Below are 22,183 nucleotides of genomic sequence, written 5' to 3'. Positions count from 1 at the left end.
TGAATATAAACACTGTAATAAATGTTGTAAATCAGCAATCCGGAAGGCAAAGAAAGGAAATGAGGAGTTAATTGTGGCGGAGGTTAAGACAAACCCTAAAAAGTTTTTTAAATATATTAATAGTAAAAAGATGCAGGTTGAGAGTATTGCTCCATTAAATAATGGTACCAGTCTGGTTGTAACAGATACAGAAAAGTCAAATGTGTTAAATCAGTTATTTTCTTCAGTGTATACAATAGAGGAGTGTGAGTTCCCAGGCTCACTTTATAGCTGCACTAATGGCTCAGCTCAATCTAGTCAGTGGCTGACTCAGGATATGATTCATAAAACTAAACATTAATGTAAACAAGGCTCCAGAGCCAGATGGCATACACCCCTAAGTACTAAGAAAGCTTAGTTCAGTTTTAGACTGCCCTCTATTTCTGATTTTCTCAGATTTTCTTTCATCTGGTATGGTGCCTATGGATTGGAGAAAAGCTGATGTCATTCCAATATTTTAAAAGGGATTACGATCTCAGCCTGGCAATTATAGGCCAGTAAGTCTGACATCTGTGGTGGGCAAATTATTTGAAGGCTTGTTAAGGGATCACATTCAAAATGTTGTCCTAGTGAATGGTATTTTGAGCAGCAATCAGCATGGCTTTATGAAGGATAGGTCATGTCAGACTAATTTGATTGCTTTTTATAATGACGTAAGTAAGATGCTGGACAGTGGGGGGGTAGTAGATGTGATCCATTTGGATTTTGCCAAAGCGTTTGATACTGTGCCCCACAAACGACTGCTTTCTAAACTAAGGTCTGTTGGGCTTATGAAGTCGTTTGCACATGGATAGGAAACTGGCTACAGGATCGGGTACAGAGGGTGGTTGTTATTGGGACATTCTCTACTTGGAGTAAGGTTCTTAGTGGGGTCCCCCAGGGCTCAGTATTGGGGCCACTTTTATTTAACTTGTTCATTAATGACTTAGGGGAGGGTATTGTAAGTAATGTATCAGTGTTTGCAGATGACACAAAACTATCAGCCCAATTAATTCCATCCAGGATGTGGCACTTGCAACAGGATCTTGACTAACTGGCAATCTGGGCAGCTAAGTGGCAAATGAGATTCAATGTTGATAAATGTAAAGTCCTGCACCTGGGATGTAACAATATCCACTTATACCCTTAATGGGACTGCACTAGGCAAATCCATAATGGAGACGGAGCTTGGAGTCCTTGTAGATAATAAACTTGTCTGTAGCAAGTAATGCCAGTCAGCAGCATCAAGGGCAAATAAGGTCTTGAGCTGTATTAAATGGGGCAGAGAGTCACGGGAGGAGGGGGTCCCACTGTATAGAGCACTGGTAAGGCCCCATCTAGAATATGCCCTACAGTTTTGGTCTCCATCACTCAAACAGGACATTATTGTATTAGAGAGGGGACAGAGAAGGGCAACTAAGCTGGTAAAGGGAAAATCTTAGCTATGAGGAAAGACTGGCCAAATTGGGGATGTTCACTCTGGAGAAGAGGCACTTAAGGGGTGATATGATAACTATGTATAAATATATAAGGGGATCATATAATAATCTCTCTAATGATTTATTTACCAGTAGCTCCTTCCAGCTGACACAAGGTCACCCATTCTGATTACAAGAAAAGCGCTTCCAGCACTAGCACTGTACTGAATACAATTACAGGGGCCTTGGATGAATTGGAGTCCACAATGCTCAATGAGTAGTAATTAGGGATGGGTGAATTTTTTCACCTTGTTTTGCCACAAAAATTATGCCCATAGACTTGTATGGAGTCGAGCATCAAAAAAAAAAGACATGCGTCAAAAAAATGTTGCCGCAATACAAAAATGTTTTGATGCCCATAGACTTTAATGGCCGTCGTCGAATTTTTGTCGAAACAAAATGGGTCAAATTCACCCATCCCTAGTAGTAATCATGTCAGTAATCACTGCTTTCCTCCTTTATTTATTCTGCTGAGAGGAAAGCACTTCTTCAGTCTAGTCTCGCACCATGAATATGGAATTTGTCACCTTAAAGGAGACATTTTGTGTGGCAGTGTATTATACTCTTAAATATAAAAGGATTGTGCTTAAAAAAAGTAGTGTTTCAGACTGATTTATTGAATATTTCTTCAAAATCCCTACTAATCCCGCCCATCTGTTCCACTTGCTGCTGCCTCCTTTCCCAGGCTGTACAGGGGAGCCGTTGGCACTCAGCACACTGCACTGTACGATAGGAACCAATCAGCAGCTAGCAGGACCTGATACAGAACTGAAGCCTGTCTGTGCTTGTGTGGCTGCAAGACTGTGATTGGCTTTCCCCTCTTACTGAACTTCTGGCAGGGACCATTAAGACACTCCCACCCCTCATTCAAAACACGGACCATGACAGATCTATATCAAATTACAAAAAGGCCATTTTTAAAGATAATGTTAACTTTTAGCCCAAAGTGTTACAACATATATTATTCAATATTGCCTACAAGATTAGTGAAGGGGTTTACTTATCCTATTCATTCTCCTCATTCTTCTGTCCCCAACCAGATCCAAGTTCTCCTCATTCTTCTGTCCCCAACTGGAGTCAAGTTCTCCCCATACTTCTGTCCCCAACCAGATCCAAGTTCTGTCCATTCTTCTGTCCCCAACCAGATCCAAGTTCTCCTCATTCTTCTGTCCCCAACTGGAGTTAAGTTCTCCCCATACTTCTGTCCCCAACCAGATCCAAGTTCTGTCCATTCTTCTGTCCCCAACCAGATCCAAGTTCTCCTCATTCTTCTGTCCCCAACTGGAGTCAAGTTCTCCCCATACTTCTGTCCCCAACCAGATCCAAGTTCTGTCCATTCTTCTGTCCCCAACCAGAGTCAAGTTTTATCTCTTCTGTTTCAAACCAAAGTTTTGGATCTATATCCACCAGAGCTTAGTTCACCTCTCTTTCCCCAACCACATTCAGGACAGAAGAATGGTTATTTTACTGCTTCCAACCTGAACCATTCACCATTCCATGCCCCTTCTATGCACAACCACATACCATGTTACCTGACACTTATGTCCCCAACCAGAGCCAAGTTCTCCTGTGAGCAGCCTTCTGTCTCCTGTGTTTGTGCTTCATCTTCTCTCAGACTCTCTGCGCCAGACATGGCTCCACTTTTACATCTCATCTCTGAACCTGCTGCTATAGAACTCTGGTGAGTACAACTGGTCATGTTCCTACAGGAAGGACTAAGCAAACCACAATCTGGGGGGTGTATTATTCATCATGTTTAGTGACAATTTTCTTGGTTAACCAATCCCCACCACATAACAATGTTGCTATATAAACCAATGGGACACTGCTAACATATCTTCTCCTTTCTAGCCCTGTTCTCCTCACTGTTTGGGGCACTGCAGATGCTAGGATTATTTTCTGCCCCTCTGATCTCTGTTCTACTCCACCGACAAAAAGACCGACAAAGAAACAACCAGCAAAGGGATGGAAAACTGTTCTAAAAAGCCTATCATGAAAGCCTGTTCCTGATGATTCCACTCTCTGCACATTAGATACAAACCCAGCCCTGCCCGAGCCTGTCCTGATACTGTGCAGTCAGGGTGTCTCCCTACATTACATACAAATCTGGCCAACTTAAACTATCGCTTAACTTCATTAGGAGACGGAATGTTTCATACTCCCGATTTTCACAGCCTCTGGATTTGGAATTTCATGTCTCATTGAGTCATTGGGGGTGCAGGTAAAGAAATAATTAGCTTGTAGGTTCTAACAAGACCACAGTGACTTCTAATATCCTTATCATTTACAACAGGGGGTACATTATCCTTTATAATACTTGTAGGTTCTAACAAGACCACAGTGACTTCTAATATCCTTATCATTTACAGTAGGGGGTACATTATCCCTTATAATACATGAGTGATACTCAGAGTTCCCTGTATAACTCAGCCTGCAGCCTTGTGCCTTTATATGGTCACAGAACAACCCCTCAGTGACTTCTAATATCCTTATCATTTACAGTAGGGGGTACATTATCCCTTATAATACATGAGTGATGCTCAGAGTTCCCTGTATAACTCAGCCTGCAGCCTTGTGTCTTTATATGGTCACAGAACAACCCCTCAGTGACTTCTAATATCCTTATCATTTACAGTAGGGGGTACATTATCCCTTATAATACATGAGTGATGCTCAGAGTTCCCTGTATAACTCAGCCTGCAGCCTTGTGCCTTTATATGGTCACAGAACAACCCCTCAGTGACTTCTAATATCCTTATTTACAGTAGGGGGTACATTAATTTTTGGGTGATTTCAGAAGCTATGTTTTTCCTAAAGTGAATACACAACAACAAATGTAGCAGTAACAGTAAGTAGACCTCTATGGCTCAGACACTGGTTCGCCGACACTCCTCCTATACACAATCTTTGCGCATTACCTTTTGAGGAGATCTACTATTCGGCAAGAAACTAGATAATATTATATCTAAAGCTTCTGCAGGTAAATCTGCCTTCTTACCTCAAGACAGGAGACAATCCTCAAAAACTAGTTTCAAAGATGTAAAATCCTATAGACCAGGAAAATCATATGGAAGACAAAACACCTGGAAGAACAAAAAACAATCCTTTATCAAGGGAGAGAAAAAGAGGATTCTGAAGGTTTGCGAGTCCAGCAGATTCCAGGTGGAACAAGATTACTCCATTTCGGGTCTGTATGGGGTCATACCACTACAGAGAGATGGGTAAACAAAACCATACAACAAGGAAAACATCTCCAGTTCAAACAACTACCCCCCCATCAGAAGATTTATCCGGTCAAAAATCCGAAAAACTCAACACGCCATACAAGTTCTAAAAGAAATCATATCTCAACTACTTCAACAAAGGGTAATTTCAGAAGTACAAAAACCAGAAAGGAGGAAAGGAAACGACTCCCCAATATCCCCCAAAATTCTTCAACCAATACCTAAACGTAACTTATTTTCGTATGGAAAACATTCGATCAATCAGTCAGACTTTAAATCAAGAAGACTGGTTAGTCAAAATTGATTGTCAAGATGCATATTTTCATGTACCCATTTGGAAAAAACACCAAAAATTCCTAAGATTCTACATTCTCGGGAAACATTAGCTCCAAGTATTTTCACAAAACTCTTGGCACCCATTCTGACATATATCAGACTCAAAGGCATAGAAATTTTCGTCTACTTAGACGACTGGCTAATAAAAGCAAGCGCTATAGTAAAAATCCAAAATGACAAGGAATAGGTCATCATAACTTTACAAAGCCACGGATGGGTCATAAATCTCTTAGTCCCAACTCAAAAGATAAGAATTTCTTACCTGTAAATTGTCTTTTCTTCAGGTCCCCTCAGGCAGCACACAAAAGAGAGATAGGTCCTCCTACTAGGGACAGGAAACAACATAAAAACACCTCCCCCCCAACATTCCCCTGTGTTAGTTAACAAGATCCACACACACAGAGGTTGCTTTGACAGAATTTTAATCAGGGGGAGGGATAAATGGTGCTGACTGAGGGGACCTGAAGAAAAGACAATTTACAGGTAAGAAATTCTTATCTTTCTTCAGGTCCCCAGGCAGCACACAAAAGAGATTTTGAAAAGATCAATGGGAGGGAACGAAAACTGCCTGTAACACTTTCTGGCCAAAAGCAGCCTCCCTTGAAGAAAATACGTCCAGCTTGTAGTGCTTGGAAAACGTATGCATCGAAGTCCATGTTGCAGCTTTACAAATCTGCTCTGCCGATGCTTCCGCTCTCTGTGCCCAAGTCGTAGCCACTGCTCTAGTCGAATGTGGTTTGATTCTTGCTGGCGGAGACAAGTTTCTGGACTCATACGCCAAAACAATAACCTGCTTTAACCACCTTGATATCGTAGGCTTTGAAGCAGCTAACCCCCTAGACGGGCCTGAGAAATTGAGGAAAAGATTATTCGATTTCCTGAACTGCGCCGATCTAGATAGGTAATAAATCAAGCAACGTCTGACATCCAACTTATGAAGCTTGCACTCTTTATCCCCCACTGGATGTGGGTAAAAGGATGGTAAAACAATCTCCTGAGAAGAATGAAAAACCGATACCACCTTAGGAACACAGGAAGGAGGAAGTCTCATCACCACCTTGTCAGGAAATATTTGAAGATAAGGATCTTCTATAGAAAGACTTTGCAGTTCCCCCACTCTCCTAGCTGAAGTGAGAGCGACCAATATTATAGTCTTCAGCGTCAAAAGCTTAATATGAATCGAGGAGATAGGCTCAAACGGGTCTTCAGATAACACCGACAGGAGAAGATTGAGATCCCATGGTGGACAAACATCCCTAATAGTAGGTTTTAACCTACTTGTTGCTTTGATGAACTGCTTGATAAGGAGATTCTCACCTAGCGGAATGCTTTTCATTGCACCCAAAGCCGACACTTGAACCCTAAGGGTAGCCGGTTTCAATCCCATATGAAACCCCTCTAGCAGAAACTGAAGTATCTGAGGAACAGAAGCTTTGTAAGGATCAATAGAACGGTCTCCACACCAGAAAGAAAATCTTTTCCAAATTCTAGAATAAATCTCATTAGTTCCTGTTTTTCGACTGTGAACCATGACAGCAATAACTTCGGACGATAGCCCTTGCTGTGTTAACGATTGCCATTCAGGATCCACGCTGACAGAGCTAGTCTGCTGGGATCCGGATGGTTCACTGGTCCCTGGTGAAGCAGAGTTCTGCTGGAGCCCAACAAAACAGGATCTTCCTCCGCCAACTCCAGCAGAAGAGAAAACCAAGCCCTCCTGGGCCAGTATGGAACTACCAGAATGACTCTGGCTTTGTCCAGCTTGATCTTCTTCAGAACTCTGGTAATCATCGGAAGTGGAGGAAATATGTATCCCAGACTGCCTCTCCAACATTGAAGCATGGCATCCACTGCTACTGGTCTGTCCTGTGGAAACTGGGAATAAAACCTTTCCAACTTGGCATTTTGTCTTGTAGCCATAAGATCTGTGGTCGGACGGCCCCACCGCTGACTCAACATTTGAAAGATTGACCATTCTCCTGGCAACACCAACCTGCGGCTCAGAAAATCTGCTCTGATGTTGTCTGAACCTTTTATGTACACCGCTTGTAGCGTCTGGAGATGTGTCTCTGCCCAAAAGAGAATCTTGAGGGTCAATTCTAGCAAGCTCTGACTGTGAGTCCCTCCTTGTCTGTTCAGATGAGACATTACAGTAGTGTTGTCTGTTCTGATCTTTACTGACCGACCTCTGGTTAAGTGTGCCGTTACTTTGAGAGCTCTCCAAACAGCCAGGAGCTCCCGGTGGTTGGAAGAGAGAGATGCTTCCTGGGGAGACCACATGCCTTGCCAGACATTCTGCTCCAGAGTTGCTCCCCACCCTTGCCTGCTGGCATCGGTGGTGAGAATAAGCCATTCCTTTATGACCCATGGTACACCTTTGGACAAGTTCGGGTCCTTCCACCAGCTGAGCGAGTGCCTCACATGAGGGGGTAACATCATGAGATTGTCCAGAGAACCCTCTGTGCCATCCCAAACTCTCAATATTGCTCTCTGAAGAAGCCTCATGTGCAGTCTGGCCCAAGGCACCGCCTCTATAGTCGCAGTCATCGTTCCTAGAGCTGACATGGCCTGCCTGACCGGGACTTCTCTCTGCTAAGAGAGACCTAACAGGGACCTGCACAGGCTGATCTTCCTCAGCTGAGGAAGGAAGGTACGGCTCTGATCTGAGTCCAGCAGGACCCCTAAAAACTGTTTCCTCCGAGACGGCTTGAGACTGGATTTCTGATAATTGATCTTCCAACCTAAAGTCTCTAGACAGGAAATCGTCTTCTGGAGATGACTGAGAAGAAGACTGCTGGAAGACGCTTTTACTAGCCAGTCGTCTAAATAAGGAACGATTGGAATCCCTTGGGTTCTTAGAAAAGCCACCACCACCACCAAGACCTTGGTGAAGATTCGAGGAGATGAGGACAGACCGAATGGTAGGGCCGCAAACTGATAATGACTTGTCTTGTGCTGATCTCTGATGGCAATCCTCAGAAATTGCTGATGTTCCTCCCAAATCGGAATATGGAGGTAGACGTCCTGCAGATCGATTGTTGCCATAAAATCTCCTTCTTGCAAAATTGAGACTGCTGATCTGACGCCTTCCATCCTGAAATGAATCTTTTTCATGAAGGTATTGAGATAAACTAAATTGATGATCATCCGGAATTTGCCTGACCGTTTGGGGACCAAAAAAACGGAGGAATAGATCCCTCTTCCTTCCTCGCCTCGTGGAACAGGAACCAAAACACGGGACTGCACAAATTCTTGAATTCCCCTGAGAAGAAATGTTCTCTTCACAAACTCCCTGGGAACTTTTGTGCAAAGAAAACGAGGTTTTGGGTAAGAGGCCAACTCGAGCCTGTACCCTTCCTTGATGATACTTAGGACCCAAGGATCGCTGGTGATCCTTGTCCATTCGTGAAAAAAATAACGCAGTCTTCTCCCAACCGGTCTGAATAATCTGGCGTCAAAACTGATCCGTCTTGCGGGATCCCTCAGACTTAACTCCTCCTTTCTGAGGCTTACCCGGCCTGCCACGTACGGAACGGAAAAAAGTCTTCTTCCTTTCTCTCGAACCTTTATATTGACTTGATGGCCGAAAAAAATTCTTCTGAGGAAAAAATCGTCTGTCCTGAGGCAAAAACTTTTTTGTTTCACCCAACTTGGAAACTAGAACTTCTAACTCTTTACCGAACAAAAAGGGGCCTTCAAACGGCATGGCACACAGCCTATTCTTCGATGCCAGATCTGCCGCCCAATGCTTAAGCCACACCGCACGTCTACCAGCTACTGCCAACGCCGAAGACCTAGCTGCCATCCTAATGCTCTCCACTGAAGCATCGCACAAATAATCAGCCGCCAGCTTAATAATTTCCATCGAAGACCTTAAATCTTCACGGGAGACTCCATCTTCTATGTCTTGATCCAGCTGAGTAAGCCAAAGCCTAATAGAGCGAATAACACAAGCTGTAGCAACACCTGGTCTAAATCCTGCTGCAGAAGATTCAAAAGCTTTTTGAAAGCAGCATCCACTTTACGATCCATCGGATCTCTGAAGCTAGCTCCATCCTCAACAGGAATAGTCGTCTTCTTTGCCAGTCTGGCTACTTCTACATCGACCTTTGGTGAAACATCCCAAGCGGCCGACACTTTATCATCAAAGGGAAACAACGCCTTTAATTTCTTAGGCAGTGATAATTTCTTTTCAGGTCTCAACCATTCCTTGGAAATGATGCTGGAAATAACTTCATGCACTGGAAAAACTCTAGGTGATTTTCTGCGACCAAAAAACATCAAATCTTGTTTCGAGCGAGGCTTATCCTCATCTTTAAGATCCATAGAAGATCTGACAGCCTTAACCAAATGATCAATATTTTCTACTGAAAATACATAAGCATCTTCTTTAATCTCCTCCTCATCAGATGAATCCATCAAGACTTCATGCATGTCGGGCGCCTCCAACTGGGGGGCATCAGAAGTACTTGCCTGAGGTTGAGGCTGCGCAGCAGTTTTAAACATATCAAAGGTCTGCTGCATATTAGATTTAAACCAATTCATGAATTGTGACATAGAATCGGGCACTTCCTGATGAAAATTTTCTTTAAAACAATCCGGACAAATTCTCTTCGGAAAATCCGGAGGAAGCCTAGCCTTGCATAATGCACATCTTTTAGACCTTTCTCCTTCCTGGTCTCTAGTTTCAGAGCGGGAAGACATGGCTGAAAGAAAGGGAAGAGAAAACAAACAAAAAAATGCATACAATCGTATTATACATTGTCAAATAAACACTAAACAGAAAGGGGAAAAACCTACCAGAGCAGTAAACACACCGCACAGCAGCCGCAGTGTAGGGAGGCCACAAGAAACAAAAAGAAAACCGGCTTTTTAAAATTACCGCCGGGTCAACACGTGACCCGCTACCCGGAAGTAACCCTAACAGCGCAGTGGATGAAGAGACGGCTATTCTCTCAGCCGCACGAAGAGAGCGCCGCCGGAACGTCACGTGATATGCCGGCTTACAGGAAGCGAAGGATTTTTAATAGCGCAAGGCAGAAGGAGCTAACAGCGCAAAAAGAGAAGCGGCTAACCCACTATAACAGCCGTATGGATACAGCACCAGCTGGCGCCTTAACCAAGAACTCCAACTACCAGGGAGCGCTCTGGAAATGCAGGTAACTCCTCTAGTGATTTTACTTCAGGCGGAACGCAAATTACAGCCCCGGCTGGAGCCTCTAAAATTAACCCCTTCCAGGGGAACTAAAAACCGCGGACCCGCAGCTACGGGTGAACGGTAGCCCTAAAAGAGAAAAATAGGAATCCTGCTGGACGCCATACTACTCACCTGATCCCTAGAGACAGGAAACAAAAACACAGGAGAATGTTGGGGGGGAGGTGTTTTTATGTTGTTTCCTGTCCCTAGTAGGAGGACCTATCTCTCTTTTGTGTGCTGCCTGGGGACCTGAAGAAAATATCTGATTCCTTGGCATGATTATATTATATACACAAAATATGCTGATATCTATTCCGGAAGACAGAATCCAAGAACTCAAGCAACAAGTAAAGAGAATATGCAAATTCCCAAAGTCCTCAGCCTTAGTATGTCAACAAGTTCTGGGGAAAATGATAGCCACTATAAACTGAGTCAAATGGGCCATATAAGACCTTTACAAAACTCATTCCTAAAACAATGGAACAAAAACTACAAGGACAGCTATTAACCTATCTGCCTAAATCACACTCCGATAAGGAAAATGAAATGGTTGAAGAAAACAAAGGGATATCAATGAAAGAACCAGAATGAAAACACATAACAACGGATGCAAGCGGATCAGGCTGGGGAGCTCACCTTCAGAAAGAAACCACTTGGGGACATTGGAACAATCACCAATATCAACAATCATCCAATTGGAAAGAGCTGAAAGCTGTCCATCTAGCTCTCCTACAATTTCAAAATTCCATCAAAGGCCAATCAGTCATGATCAACTTGGACGACGTGTGTGGTATAATATATAACGAAACAAGGAGGAACAAGAAGTTCAAAGCTTATGTAACTGACAGAACTAATCTTAACCTGGGCAGAAATAAACCTACAGGACCTATCAGCAACTCATGTTCCGGGGAAGATGAATTACCTGGCGGATCAACTAAGCAGAACTCATCCTCACCCGGGAGAATGGGAATTAGACCCTATGATTTTCAAAATCATAACCCGTCAATACGGAGATCCACAGATCTAATGGCATCAAGACACAACACGAAACTACAAACATTCTGCTCCAAAAATTGGGACCCGAAAGCAATGACTATGAATGCTCTGAGTATTTCTTGGAAATTCCAGTTAATATACGTATTTCCTCCAATACTGATGATCCCTCTTTGCCTGAAACAAGACAAAGCATCTGTGATCATAACTACGCCATGGTGGCCCAGAAGATGGTGGTTCCCTCAGCTCATTCTCATGTCAAAAGAAAAACCCCTCAAACTTAAAATCCATCCGAAAATGCTACACAGAAGGGACTATTCCATCCATCGCCAGAGAGACTACAACTAAATGCATGGAAATTGAAAGGTTGAAAATGGAGAAAAGAGGGTTATCAGAGAGAACCATCCAAACCCTTCTAGCATCAAGGAAAACATCCACTATACAAAAATACTATAAAGTGTTACAGAAATTTGAGGAATGGTGCTCGCAAAATAACAAACCTAATTCAGACTTATCAGTAGAACACATTGTAGCATTCTTACAAACAGGTTTGAATAGAAACCTTAGTCCAGCCACATTTAAAGGTCAAATATTGGCTTTTACAGCTTTATCATAAATATCATGGGCATCAAACCCGTTGATAAAAAGATTTTTCCAAGCTCTAAAACGTATAAAACCAAATATCAAAAATAGAGCACCTCCTTGGACTTATCCTTAGTCCTTTCAGCTCTCTCCGAACCACCATTTACATAAAATTTACATGAAAATTCGATCATGGAAAATTGCTTTCCTCCGAGCTATCACATCTGCTAGAAGAAGAGGAGAAATCCAGGCGCTTCAGATGAAAGATCCCCATATGATACTTCATATGGATAAAATAATATTCAGATTAACTGAAGGATTCATTCCTAAGGTTCCTTCTGAATTTCACTTCAATCAAGAACTCATCTTCACTAGTTTCTTCCCATCTCCTCAATCCCCGAAGAGGATTAATGGAACAAACTAGATATTGTAAGATGTATAAAAATATACCTGGAAAGAACTAAATCATTGAGAGAATCAGATCACCTTCTTATCATTCCATGGGGAACAAAGAAAGGGCTTCACGTCTCTAAAGACACAGTTTCCAGCTGGATAAAATGATGCATTACAGTAGCTCACAAAGCCAGTGCAGCTTCTATACCTCCTCAAATCAAAGCACATTCCACCAGGACAACAGCAGCTTCTTGGGCAGCCCATGCCAAGATACCAACAGAGGAAATATGCAGAGCTGCCACATGGTCCTCCTCAAACACTTATGTTATATTTTACAAACTTGATATTCTTTCTAATAGTCATGGCAAATTTGTTGAATCCGCTGTTCAAAAATAAATCTTTTTTTTTTTTTTTTGCATTACCCTTCCCTTCTTCATTTATGCTTGGGTAATTCCCAATGGTGCCCTCTGCCATGTGAAGGAACAGGAAAATCAATTCCTACTTAGAGATTTTCTTTTCCTGGACTGTAACATATGGGGGAGTCTTAGCTCAACAGAAATAAAAATAAAAGCAAGGAGCGGTGGGGAAGACATATTTTTATATATCATTTTCTGTCCTTCACTCGGCGAGGGGATTAGCCCAATCGTGCCCTCTGCCATGTTACAGTCCAGGAAAAGAAAATCTCGGTATGATTTTCCATTATCTGTCTCTGTCCCACTGGACTCGGCAGCGTCGCAGGCGAAACATTCCCCAGCCCATGATGCTGCAGCAAATAAGGGCTCATCCCAGTATTCACATCCCTATATGATAAAGCCCCCCAAAAAGCCTGACTACTGAATCCCCCTCACACATTGCGGCACGTAAGGAAAAGTAACCACGCGCTCCTTGACTTTGTTTATTACAATAAATGTTACCATGATCCCTGTAAAAAACATAAAAGGAAATGGAAAAACAAACAAGAAAAATCTAACAACCCCTCTGCCCTCCAGCCCCAGGCAGGATCACAGCCCCATTAATTTCTTCCCCTCGTGGTCCCTTAGCTCATGTCTCTGGACCCTGCAGTACAGAACAAATCAATGAAGAACTTTAAAATACAAGATGGAGAGACAACACAGCCCTTCCTCTGCTTCTGTACAACCTCCTGGCACAGGGAAGAGGGGACAGTTTGGGGGTATAAACATGTCAAGTGCTGCTTGATGAGAACTCCCTTCTTTCAGGGTGATAGGGTAATTTGCTTTACCCCACCAAGCAACGCTCTCACCTCCGAAAAGGAAAGTCTCATTGTCAGGGCTTAGTGTCTGATATCAACCCCCCCCAAAGTCTGATGCCACTTGCTGGTTGAAGGAGAGAAGGCCGAGGTGCTGCAGAGTTCTGTTCTGAAGAACCAGAGTGGAAATCAGGGAAATAGATGGAGAAATGGAAGGGAACCAGAAGGGTTAACGAAGGTGGAGGATGTAAAGTAGTATCAGGGAGGTGAGAGAGAAGTTCCATCAGCTTTTCATCCCAAATCCAAATGTGCCCAGGCTCCGTCCAGCAGATGAGAGGAGGGACAGAGGACAGGCTCCAGCTGAGGGGAATCTGCCAGGAAACAAACAGCATTTCTCAATATCAAACAAGCTTTCCATTTCAGAGATGGAACAAGGTTACAGTCAGGGGACTCCAATCCAGTGGGCCTGACACAGATAATAGCCTTAATCTGAATGGGAAATGTTTTGGAGTTTGTTTTATTGAGGGTGCTTTTAGGCCCATGAGTGTAATGCACAATGTATTCCTGTACACAAAGCAATGGGTAATAAAGTGATGTGCTATGAGGTCACTTGCCTTGTACAGTCACACGCATTAATAAAGGTTTCAACATGGTCTTGAAATTCTTTAGAGATATATTTTAAATATCCTGTCTCTTTGCTGATCTTAAACAGTGTCTCCTTTCAGCTGTTGGATCAAAACATTGTGATTTCTTTGCTGGGAGTTGTAGTTCAATAGTCATTGGCAAGATAAAGGCTCAGAATAAACATTCAGCAAACGCAGTGCACGATGCCAGGCAGCATATAATATGAATGGGAGGAACGGGAAAGTGCAGAGGGAATCATCAGATACCAGTGGGGACAGAGGACCACTTATGGTCCTGGTAATATATGGGGGGTGGTTATATCATGGCTGAGACTCGGCCTCTAAACTCTGAATTTAGCTGCAGAATGAGTCATCTCCAGTGAACAATCCCAACTGGCCCTTTCCATAACCTCTACCTTCTCAAATCGCTTTTCTACTGCAGTGACATCATCTTCTTCCCTTTCTCAGTCCCAAAAGTGCTCTGCTCGAACCTCCTTCTCCTCCATTCCTCAAAGTTAGGCAGCCTCCTCCTCTCTGCCTCCTCCTCCTCTCTGCCTCCTCCTCTCCTGTGCCTCCTCCTCCTCCCCTGTGCTGCCCTCTCCTCTCTGCCTCCTCCTCCTCTCCTGTGCCTCCTCCCCTGTGCTGCCCTCTCCTCTCTGCCTCCTCCCCTGTGCTGCCCTCTCCTCCCTGCCTCCTCCTCCTCCCCTGTGCTGCCCTCTCCTCTCTGCCTCCTCCTCCTCCTCCTCCCCTGTGCTGCCCTCTCCTCTCTGCCTCCTCCTCCTCTCCGCCTCCTCCCCTGTGCTGCCCTCTCCTCTCTGCCTCCTTCTCCTCTCCTCTCTGCCTCCTCCTCCTCCCTGTGCTGCCCTCTCCTCTCTGCCTCCTCTCCTCTCTGCCTCCTCCTCCTCCCCTGTGCTGCCCTCTCCTCTCTGCCTCCTCCTCCTCTCCTCTCTGCCTCCTCCTCCTCCCTGTGCTGCCCTCTCCTCTCTGCCTCCTCCTCTGCCTCCTCCTCCTCCCCTGTGCTGCCCTCTCCTCTCTGCCTCCTCCCCTGTGCCTCCTCCTCCCCTGTGCCTCCTCCTCCTCTGTGCCTCCTCTCAAATCTAATTTCCTACTGTGGCTTCCCTGCTACCTATGGTACACACTGCTAGCAATTTGTTAGCCAGTTTATGGGCCAAATGACTGAGACACACATTGTTTAATCAAGGCACCATGGGAATGGGCAGTGTGGCATTTCAGAGCTTTCTGGATAACGGGTTATGCTGAGCAAGCACCAGCCATAGAAACAGGAGGGAGTAAAAGGAAAAATGGTGCCACAAGCTCCCTATGGAGGTGCCCTGGGCCAGTTTGCTCTTATTGAGAGGTGCTTGGGGATAATGGCTAGAAACTCAGCTCACTAATCAGTGTCCATGGCAAACAGAATTCTCAGAAGAAAGTGTAAGAAATAGCGAATATCACTGAATATTGTACAGAGAATGTTCTACTACAAACACACATATATACCTATATAAATATATAATAAAAGTACATACTGGTTTAAGAAATGCCTAAGGATCACAGCTATGGTGGAAAAGGATTTATTATTTAAAATCTAAAGGACAGAGAAAACCCAAAATGCCACTAAATGGTCACTGGCTGTTCATGAGAGACTGAGTGATCCCCAGTATACTCCCTGTGGTGAGTGTGAGTTCTGCAGCACTAGCATCTGAGAAAGGTTCTCTCACCCGTGAGTGCGGGACGGCAGGAACTTATTCATCCTTGGCAGACATTCCCCGGACTGTTCCTTTCTGTCGCATCTGAGGACACGGAGATCAAATCACATGTTTTAGGTTTATGAACAGAACCCAATAATTTTGATTATCAAACCAATCGGACCTTGCTCACCTCATCGAGTTCCTTCTGTGTCTCGTCTTCCATACGGCGGATGTCTTCCATGTTCAGATCCACCCATCGGTCCAACGAGCAGAAAAGCTGCCGGTGGAAGTTGGTGAAAAGGCGCTTCTCTTGCTGCAAAGGGAGAACGGAAATACCATGTAGGATTAGCCGGAGAATAAGGAGGATGGGTTCAGCCCACAAGTTCAAGATTTCTCCTTAAAATACAGGTGATACTTTATATAATGAATAGAACTGGCAGGGCACCTTTACCAGGGGAGATGGTTGGGTGAGATAAAGGGCAAATAATTAATGGGGAGAGTGACTGTGCCCAGACACAGAATAGGGGGTCACTGGTACCTTGTGAATAAACCGCTCTACTTTTCCCTGAAGGCCCCACCACTGGAACTTCACCGTGACCAGCTTGTAGGCACACATGTGAGGGCTCGACGGGTTGTTGGCCAACTCCTTCTGCAGAGACAGTGGCAATCAGCTTAACAAAACGGCTACAATAAATATATACTATAATGTAAGTGTGTGTGTGTATATACACATATATATATATATATATATATATATATATATATACACATACACACACACACACTAATAGAAATATTGAACCTTCCAATCCTTGTTCAAGGGTCCCCGACCTGTCTTCTCCGACCTGTAGATTGCTGGATCCTCATTTGCTTTGTAATCCTAAAAGCAAAACAAAGGGGGGTTAAATTTTAAAGGTAAAGGTTAAAATATAATCTGATCCCCATTGTAAGCAACAGTCCTGTCCTGCTTTATGGCAGCTGAGATTCTAGCTATCTGTATAACAGAACATTCTGTCCCAGTAGCTGCACAGATCCTATCTGATCCCCATTGTAAGCAGCAGTCCTGTTCTGCTTTATGGCAGCTGAGATTCTAGCTATCTGTATAACAGAACATTCTGTCCCAGTAGCTGCACAGATCCTATCTGATCCCCATTGTAAGCAACAGTCCTGTCCTGCTTTATGGCAGCTGAGATTCTAGCTACCTGTATAACAGAGTGAGGCGAGTGTTAGGGGGTGGAAAGGCGAGTGTTAGGGCAGAGACACACGTGGAGATTCTGGGAGATTAAGTCGACTCTTCCTCACGAGGAAACTTTGGGCAACTTTGGAAAACAAAGCACTATGCCATCTCGCCAGTGATTTAGATTCTAGCCAGCGGTAAGGCATTGTGGGGAGATTAGTTGCCCAAAGAAGAGGGGATTTGTCGCTGGGGGACTAATCTCCCCGTGTGTCTCTGCCCTTAGGGGACGGAAAGGCGAGTGTTGGGGGGCGGGAAGGCGAGTGTTAGGGGGAGGATGAGCGTAAGTGATAGTGACTATGAGAGTAAGGAATGGCGAGTAAGAGTGAGTGAATGTGAATATAAGAGTGAGGATGAGTGTAAGGGTAAGTGTGGGCAAGTATGAGAGTAAGGGAAGGCAAGTGTAGGAGTATTGGGGGGCAGTGCTACTTACACCCTCGTTTATCTGGGATCGATCAGCGATGTCTATGGGCACAACTTCCACCTCTTTCCACGTGTCACAGTCCAGTCCATGTACCTGGGAGTGAGGGAGGCAGAAGGGGGAACAATGAGAAGGAGAATTAGGGTGATACACAGAGAGGCAGAGATTGAAGGGAGACATGAATGTAAGGGGGCAGGCTCAGGGTGGGGAAAGGGTTAAGGGGCGACTCACATTCTCCTGTTCCCCAAAGTCCGGTTTGTGCCAGGTCTCAATTTTCACAAAGAAGTCGTCTTTCATATATTCATTCTGTGAGAGAAATAAGTTAATCACCAACACCACTGAGCAGGCAAAGGGATATGGGACTGACAGCTCTTGTCATAGAAGGCTGTGGGTCTTCCTATACTTTGTATGGCAGGGAGGAATCTATAGTAGGCAAAAGGCTATGTTGTTTGACAGGCAGTCTTTAACATGGATTGGAAAGTCCTCTTGTGATTGGTCAACTTTGACCGATATGGAAATGAAGAAGACTTTGCCGTTTTCTCTCTCCCTATGGTTATACGGGATAGGGAAGTTGAGGCTTACTAGGCACAGGTCAACACATGGTAATGTGTTGGAATGTTAGATTTTATCATGGGAGTGCTTAGGCAATGCCTAATTTGTCATAGAGCCTAGGCAAAGGGATATGGGACTGACAGCTCTTGTCCTAATGATCCCAGCGCCTGCTTGAGTTAAACATTGACAGACTTATCGGTGACACCCAATGTACCAGCACCTTCCTGTACACCCTGTCCCATCTGCTGCACATTCTGCTACCATTACAGGCATCACCCATCCACACGCAGGCCGATCATGGAATAAACAGCCTCTAATTAAGCTCATACTGTCAGCTTAAATCATGGTACCTCCCACTGATTTACATATATATACAAAGACATGGAATGTTCTGGGCACACAATAAGCTACACTCGCATACTGTACTGTCTAAGGGAATCAATATGGCACCTCCTCCTCCCATATGTATAAATACAAATATACAGAGAAGGAATGTTCTGGGCACACAATAAGCTATACCCTCATACTGTACTGTCTAAGGGAATCAATATGGCACCTCCTCCTCCCATATGTATAAATACAAATATACAGAGAAGGAATGTTCTGGGCACACAATAAGCTATACCCTCATACTGTACTGTCTAAGGGAATCAATATGGCACCTCCTCCTCCCATATGTATAAATACAAATATACAGAGAAGGAATGTTCTGGGCACACAACAAGCTATACCCTCATACTGTACTGTCTAAGGGAATCAATATGGCACCTCCTCCTCCCATATGTATAAATACAAATATCCCACAACCCGCTGCCTGGTGTGGTATGTATTGTCTCTGCCACACAACACTCAGTGCAAGCAGTTACAGTACAAGAAACAACAAATACAAAACTATAAATGACAAAACGTTATAGTTACCGTGACGACTGGAGCAGGACGAGTGTCAGGAACAGGAGAGAGAATAAAGAAGGGTTACACATGGGATATGTTGCAGTTACCCAGAATATAAAAGGGGTGAGTGTGTGGGACGTACTTGTGCGGCAGTAGGGGTAGGCGTTCCAGGCTTTCTCATGAAACACCAGGGACCCTTCTGGCGCCAACATCTTCACAAAACTTGGGACTTTACTGAGAGAAAATAAATCAATGATAAACAAGAAGGAGACAGACAGAGTCCTGAATGGCCTTTGACCCCTATTTATCTGCCTGGGTATAAAGTACTAAACCCACAGTATCTCCTCAGCCTCTCTGGTATTTGCTGTGTCTGCTCTTTGTGTGTATGTGTGTTTGTGTATGCGTGTGTGAGTGTATGTGTGTATGCGTGTGTGAGTGTATGTGTGTATGCGTGTGTGTGTGTGTATGTGTGTGTGAGTGTATGTGTGTATGCGTGTATGTGTATGTGTGTATGCGTGTGCGAGTGTATGTGTGTATGCGTGTGTGAGTGTATGTGTGTATGTGTGTGTGCGCGTGTGTCTGTGTGTCCCAAGCACAGTCTCAGCAGCAGATATAGAGGGTTAACTGCATATCAGCCTCTGGGCACTTTACTTAAGTCTAACTTGATAGTTGATTGTTGGGTGACATCAAAGATAGGTAGCAGCACTCCCATAATAGAATAAAACCGCCTTTATTTCAGAATTACATCTGGCACATCAACGTTTTGGACCTCCTGGTCCTTTTTCAAGCCAAAAAAAGGACCAGGAGGTCAGAAACATTGCTGTGCCAGATGTAATTCTGAAATAAATGCGGTTTTATTCTATTATGGGAGTGCTGCTACCTATCTTTGATGTCGTTTGAAGGTTGTGGAGGTGAACACACTAATTGGGGTGCACCCCTTGAAATAAGCCTGTGTAAATTCCAATGCTGGATGTCTATCTATATACAGTTGATTGTTGGGTGGCCAGTGGCTCTTGTGCTGGATCACTAGTAATGGCCACGATGTGTCAGTGAGAGTCCATAGATGTATCAGTCAGTCACCTCTGTAAGTGGTAGATCTTGTGTGTGTATTGTCCTTTCTCTCCATTCTTCTCATACGGCTCGTTCTTAAGCACCTCGATCCCTTCCCCTCCTCCTGTGTTGTCTTTACTCGCCTCCGCCACAGAGAACAGCTGCCCCACCTGATACTGAGGGACAAACAACACGTATATATTATGTATATTATGTCTTATTTATATCACGTATATATATATATATGTCACACACTATACACTCACCTCTTCCACTGACACAGGCAGTACAACTCGGCTGAGGGAAAGGAAAGATATTTATTAGTTTCCTACGTTCCCTCACATTGTGCCCCAACATGAAGCTTCAGCCCCACGAGCAGAGATTGTAGGAATGGTCTGTTACCCAGCATGCACTGCGGCCTGTATACAATAATAACAACAACCTCATTGTGCCCCATGTTCTAGTCCAACTGCCCCTGATACACTCACAATAGCCCCACCAGCTCCTGTCACTGCTACAGACTGAGCCCCAACTCCCTGACATGTAATTGCCCCCCACTTGTACCCGACACGCCCACACTCGGGCCCCTCACTCAGCGGACAGTGCGGGAGGCAGAGAACAAACCAGTGACCCCTCCCTCAGTCACCGCCAGAACCTCACAGACCCCCCCGGATCCCTGACGAGTCTCCCCCGAGGCCGCCGGCGCCACTTACAATTCCTTCATCAGAACCATCTCTCCTGCCTCCGCTTCTCTTCCCCCTGCAACTCAGGCCGGAAACCGGAAACCAGGCCGCCCAGTCAGGTAGGAGGGACACATGCTTCTGCCGCTTCCGGGTGGGGCGCCGGCGGCTGGAGAATGACGTCATCTACTCGCGTCGCGAATGCAGCTGTTTACACGTTGCCAAGAGACGAGATAGGGCGGTTGCTAGGAGACGGGGCTACAGGCGATTGGCTCCGGAGTTATCAGTTCCGGCCGATCATATAAACAAACACCGAGAGCCCCGGCACTGGGCATTGTGGGAAGGCGGAGATTCCTGTTATTGGAGCTTCCTGATTCCTGAGAAACACGCGGGGAAATGATGTGCTGGTCCCCAAAACTTTCTCTCTGTTCCCCAAAACGTTATCTATCTGCACCTTAAAACTTTCTCTCTGTTCCCCAAAACTGTCTTTCTGTTCCCCAAAACTTTCTCTCTCTCTCTCTCTCTCTCTCTCTCTGTTCCCCAAAACTTTCTCTCTGTTCCAAAAAAATTATCTCTCTCTCTCTCTCTCTCTCTCTCTGCTCCCCAAAACTTTCTCTCTGTTCCCCAAAACTTTTTCTCTCTCTCTCTGTTCCCCAAAATGGTCTCTCTGTTCCCTGAAACTTTCTCTCTCTGTCCCCAAAACTTTCTCTTTGTTTTCCTAAACTGTCTCTCTGTTTCCCAAAACTTTCTCCGTTCCCCAAACCTGTGTCTATGTATTTGCCTCACAGGCGTCCAAATATAATGAGACTGAATGAAAAGTCGCAGGTAAAAACGACATTCCCTTTGACACAACAGTCTGAATGTATAAAGCTGCGTCTGACAGTCAAACTGTGTCATTTTTACCTGCGACTTTTCATTCAGTCCCGTTATATTTGGCTCCTGCGACTACATCCGACGCGTCTCCTGCGTTATGTCCGATACGATGCAATGAAAGTCGCCCGTGGATTTCAGCCCGAACATCACCAGCGGGGGATGGGCCGCATTGCTGAGAGCGTTATTGCAGTCTCTGCACTAGAAAAGCTGAATTTCCCACTTAATGAGCATAATTTGGCTCTAAAAGTTACAAGGAGCGGCTTTTTGCCTGGGGGCCCCTGGGTACAGGGTGGAGAGGGGCAGATACCAGCCTTTGACTTGACCAGGAGGGCCCCTGCATGAGGGCTGGGGATTTAGCGACCTTCCCCTTGTGCTTTGGGGCTGATCTGTGGGGTGACTGTGCCCCCCTCCCACGGTGTGATAGAATGGAATACACAACTAGTGAGTAACATGAGATCTGGGGTGTGACCCCTATAAATCCCCCCATACTCCAGGCCTGATACTTTCTACAGTCAGGGATTATTATCAACATCATCTGCAGTGTTGTACAATCAATGGCTCTATAAACATACAAAGCAAGCAATCGCCTATAGAAGACATAAAGTGGACCCTGGCCAAAAGAGCTTGCAATCTAAAAGGCCAGAGGGGGGAAGATTCTCCAAAGAAACGTGAATAAGAGATCTTTTAAAGGAGACATTTAGTGTAAAAAATAAGCAGCAGCTAGCAGGACCTGATAGGGAACT

The 22,183-nt window shown here is 44.7% G+C and overlaps 1 protein-coding gene across 1 annotated transcript; it reads right to left on the bottom strand.

Moving 5' to 3' along the window:
* Positions 1 to 13,102: 13,102 nt before the first annotated feature.
* On the bottom strand, positions 13,103 to 20,748 carry LOC108704190 (phosphatidylinositol transfer protein beta isoform-like). The gene is made up of 12 exons (XM_041578392.1): positions 20,601 to 20,748; positions 20,154 to 20,184; positions 19,918 to 20,063; positions 18,980 to 19,071; positions 18,865 to 18,872; positions 17,626 to 17,700; positions 17,407 to 17,490; positions 16,542 to 16,619; positions 16,278 to 16,388; positions 15,930 to 16,052; positions 15,770 to 15,841; positions 13,103 to 13,799 (listed from the first exon to the last, which is right to left on the bottom strand). The coding sequence occupies exons 1-11, from the start codon at positions 20,618 to 20,620 to the stop codon at positions 15,794 to 15,796; spliced, it is 816 nt and encodes a 271-aa protein (XP_041434326.1). The 5' UTR covers positions 20,621 to 20,748; the 3' UTR covers positions 13,103 to 13,799; positions 15,770 to 15,793.
* Between the last annotated feature and the right edge of the window lie 1,435 nt (positions 20,749 to 22,183).

This window comes from Xenopus laevis, chromosome 9_10S (genome assembly GCF_017654675.1).
Source record: "Xenopus laevis strain J_2021 chromosome 9_10S, Xenopus_laevis_v10.1, whole genome shotgun sequence".
Lineage (NCBI taxonomy): Eukaryota > Metazoa > Chordata > Amphibia > Anura > Pipidae > Xenopus > Xenopus laevis.
Note: the sequence above shows the minus strand (reverse complement) of the source record. Positions and strands in the feature narration are given on the sequence as shown.

Bases quoted from the DNA above. Each gene is read 5' to 3' on its own strand.
- LOC108704190 (XM_041578392.1), bottom strand. From the start codon at position 20,620: ATGGTTCTGATGAAGGAATT. The intron at 19,072-19,917 runs GTGACTGACTGA...ATTTTCTCTCAG, and splicing joins AAGATCTACCACTTACAGAG to TAAAGTCCCAAGTTTTGTGA. The intron at 15,842-15,929 runs GTGAGCAAGGTC...CCGTGTCCTCAG, and splicing joins CACAGAAGGAACTCGATGAG to ATGCGACAGAAAGGAACAGT.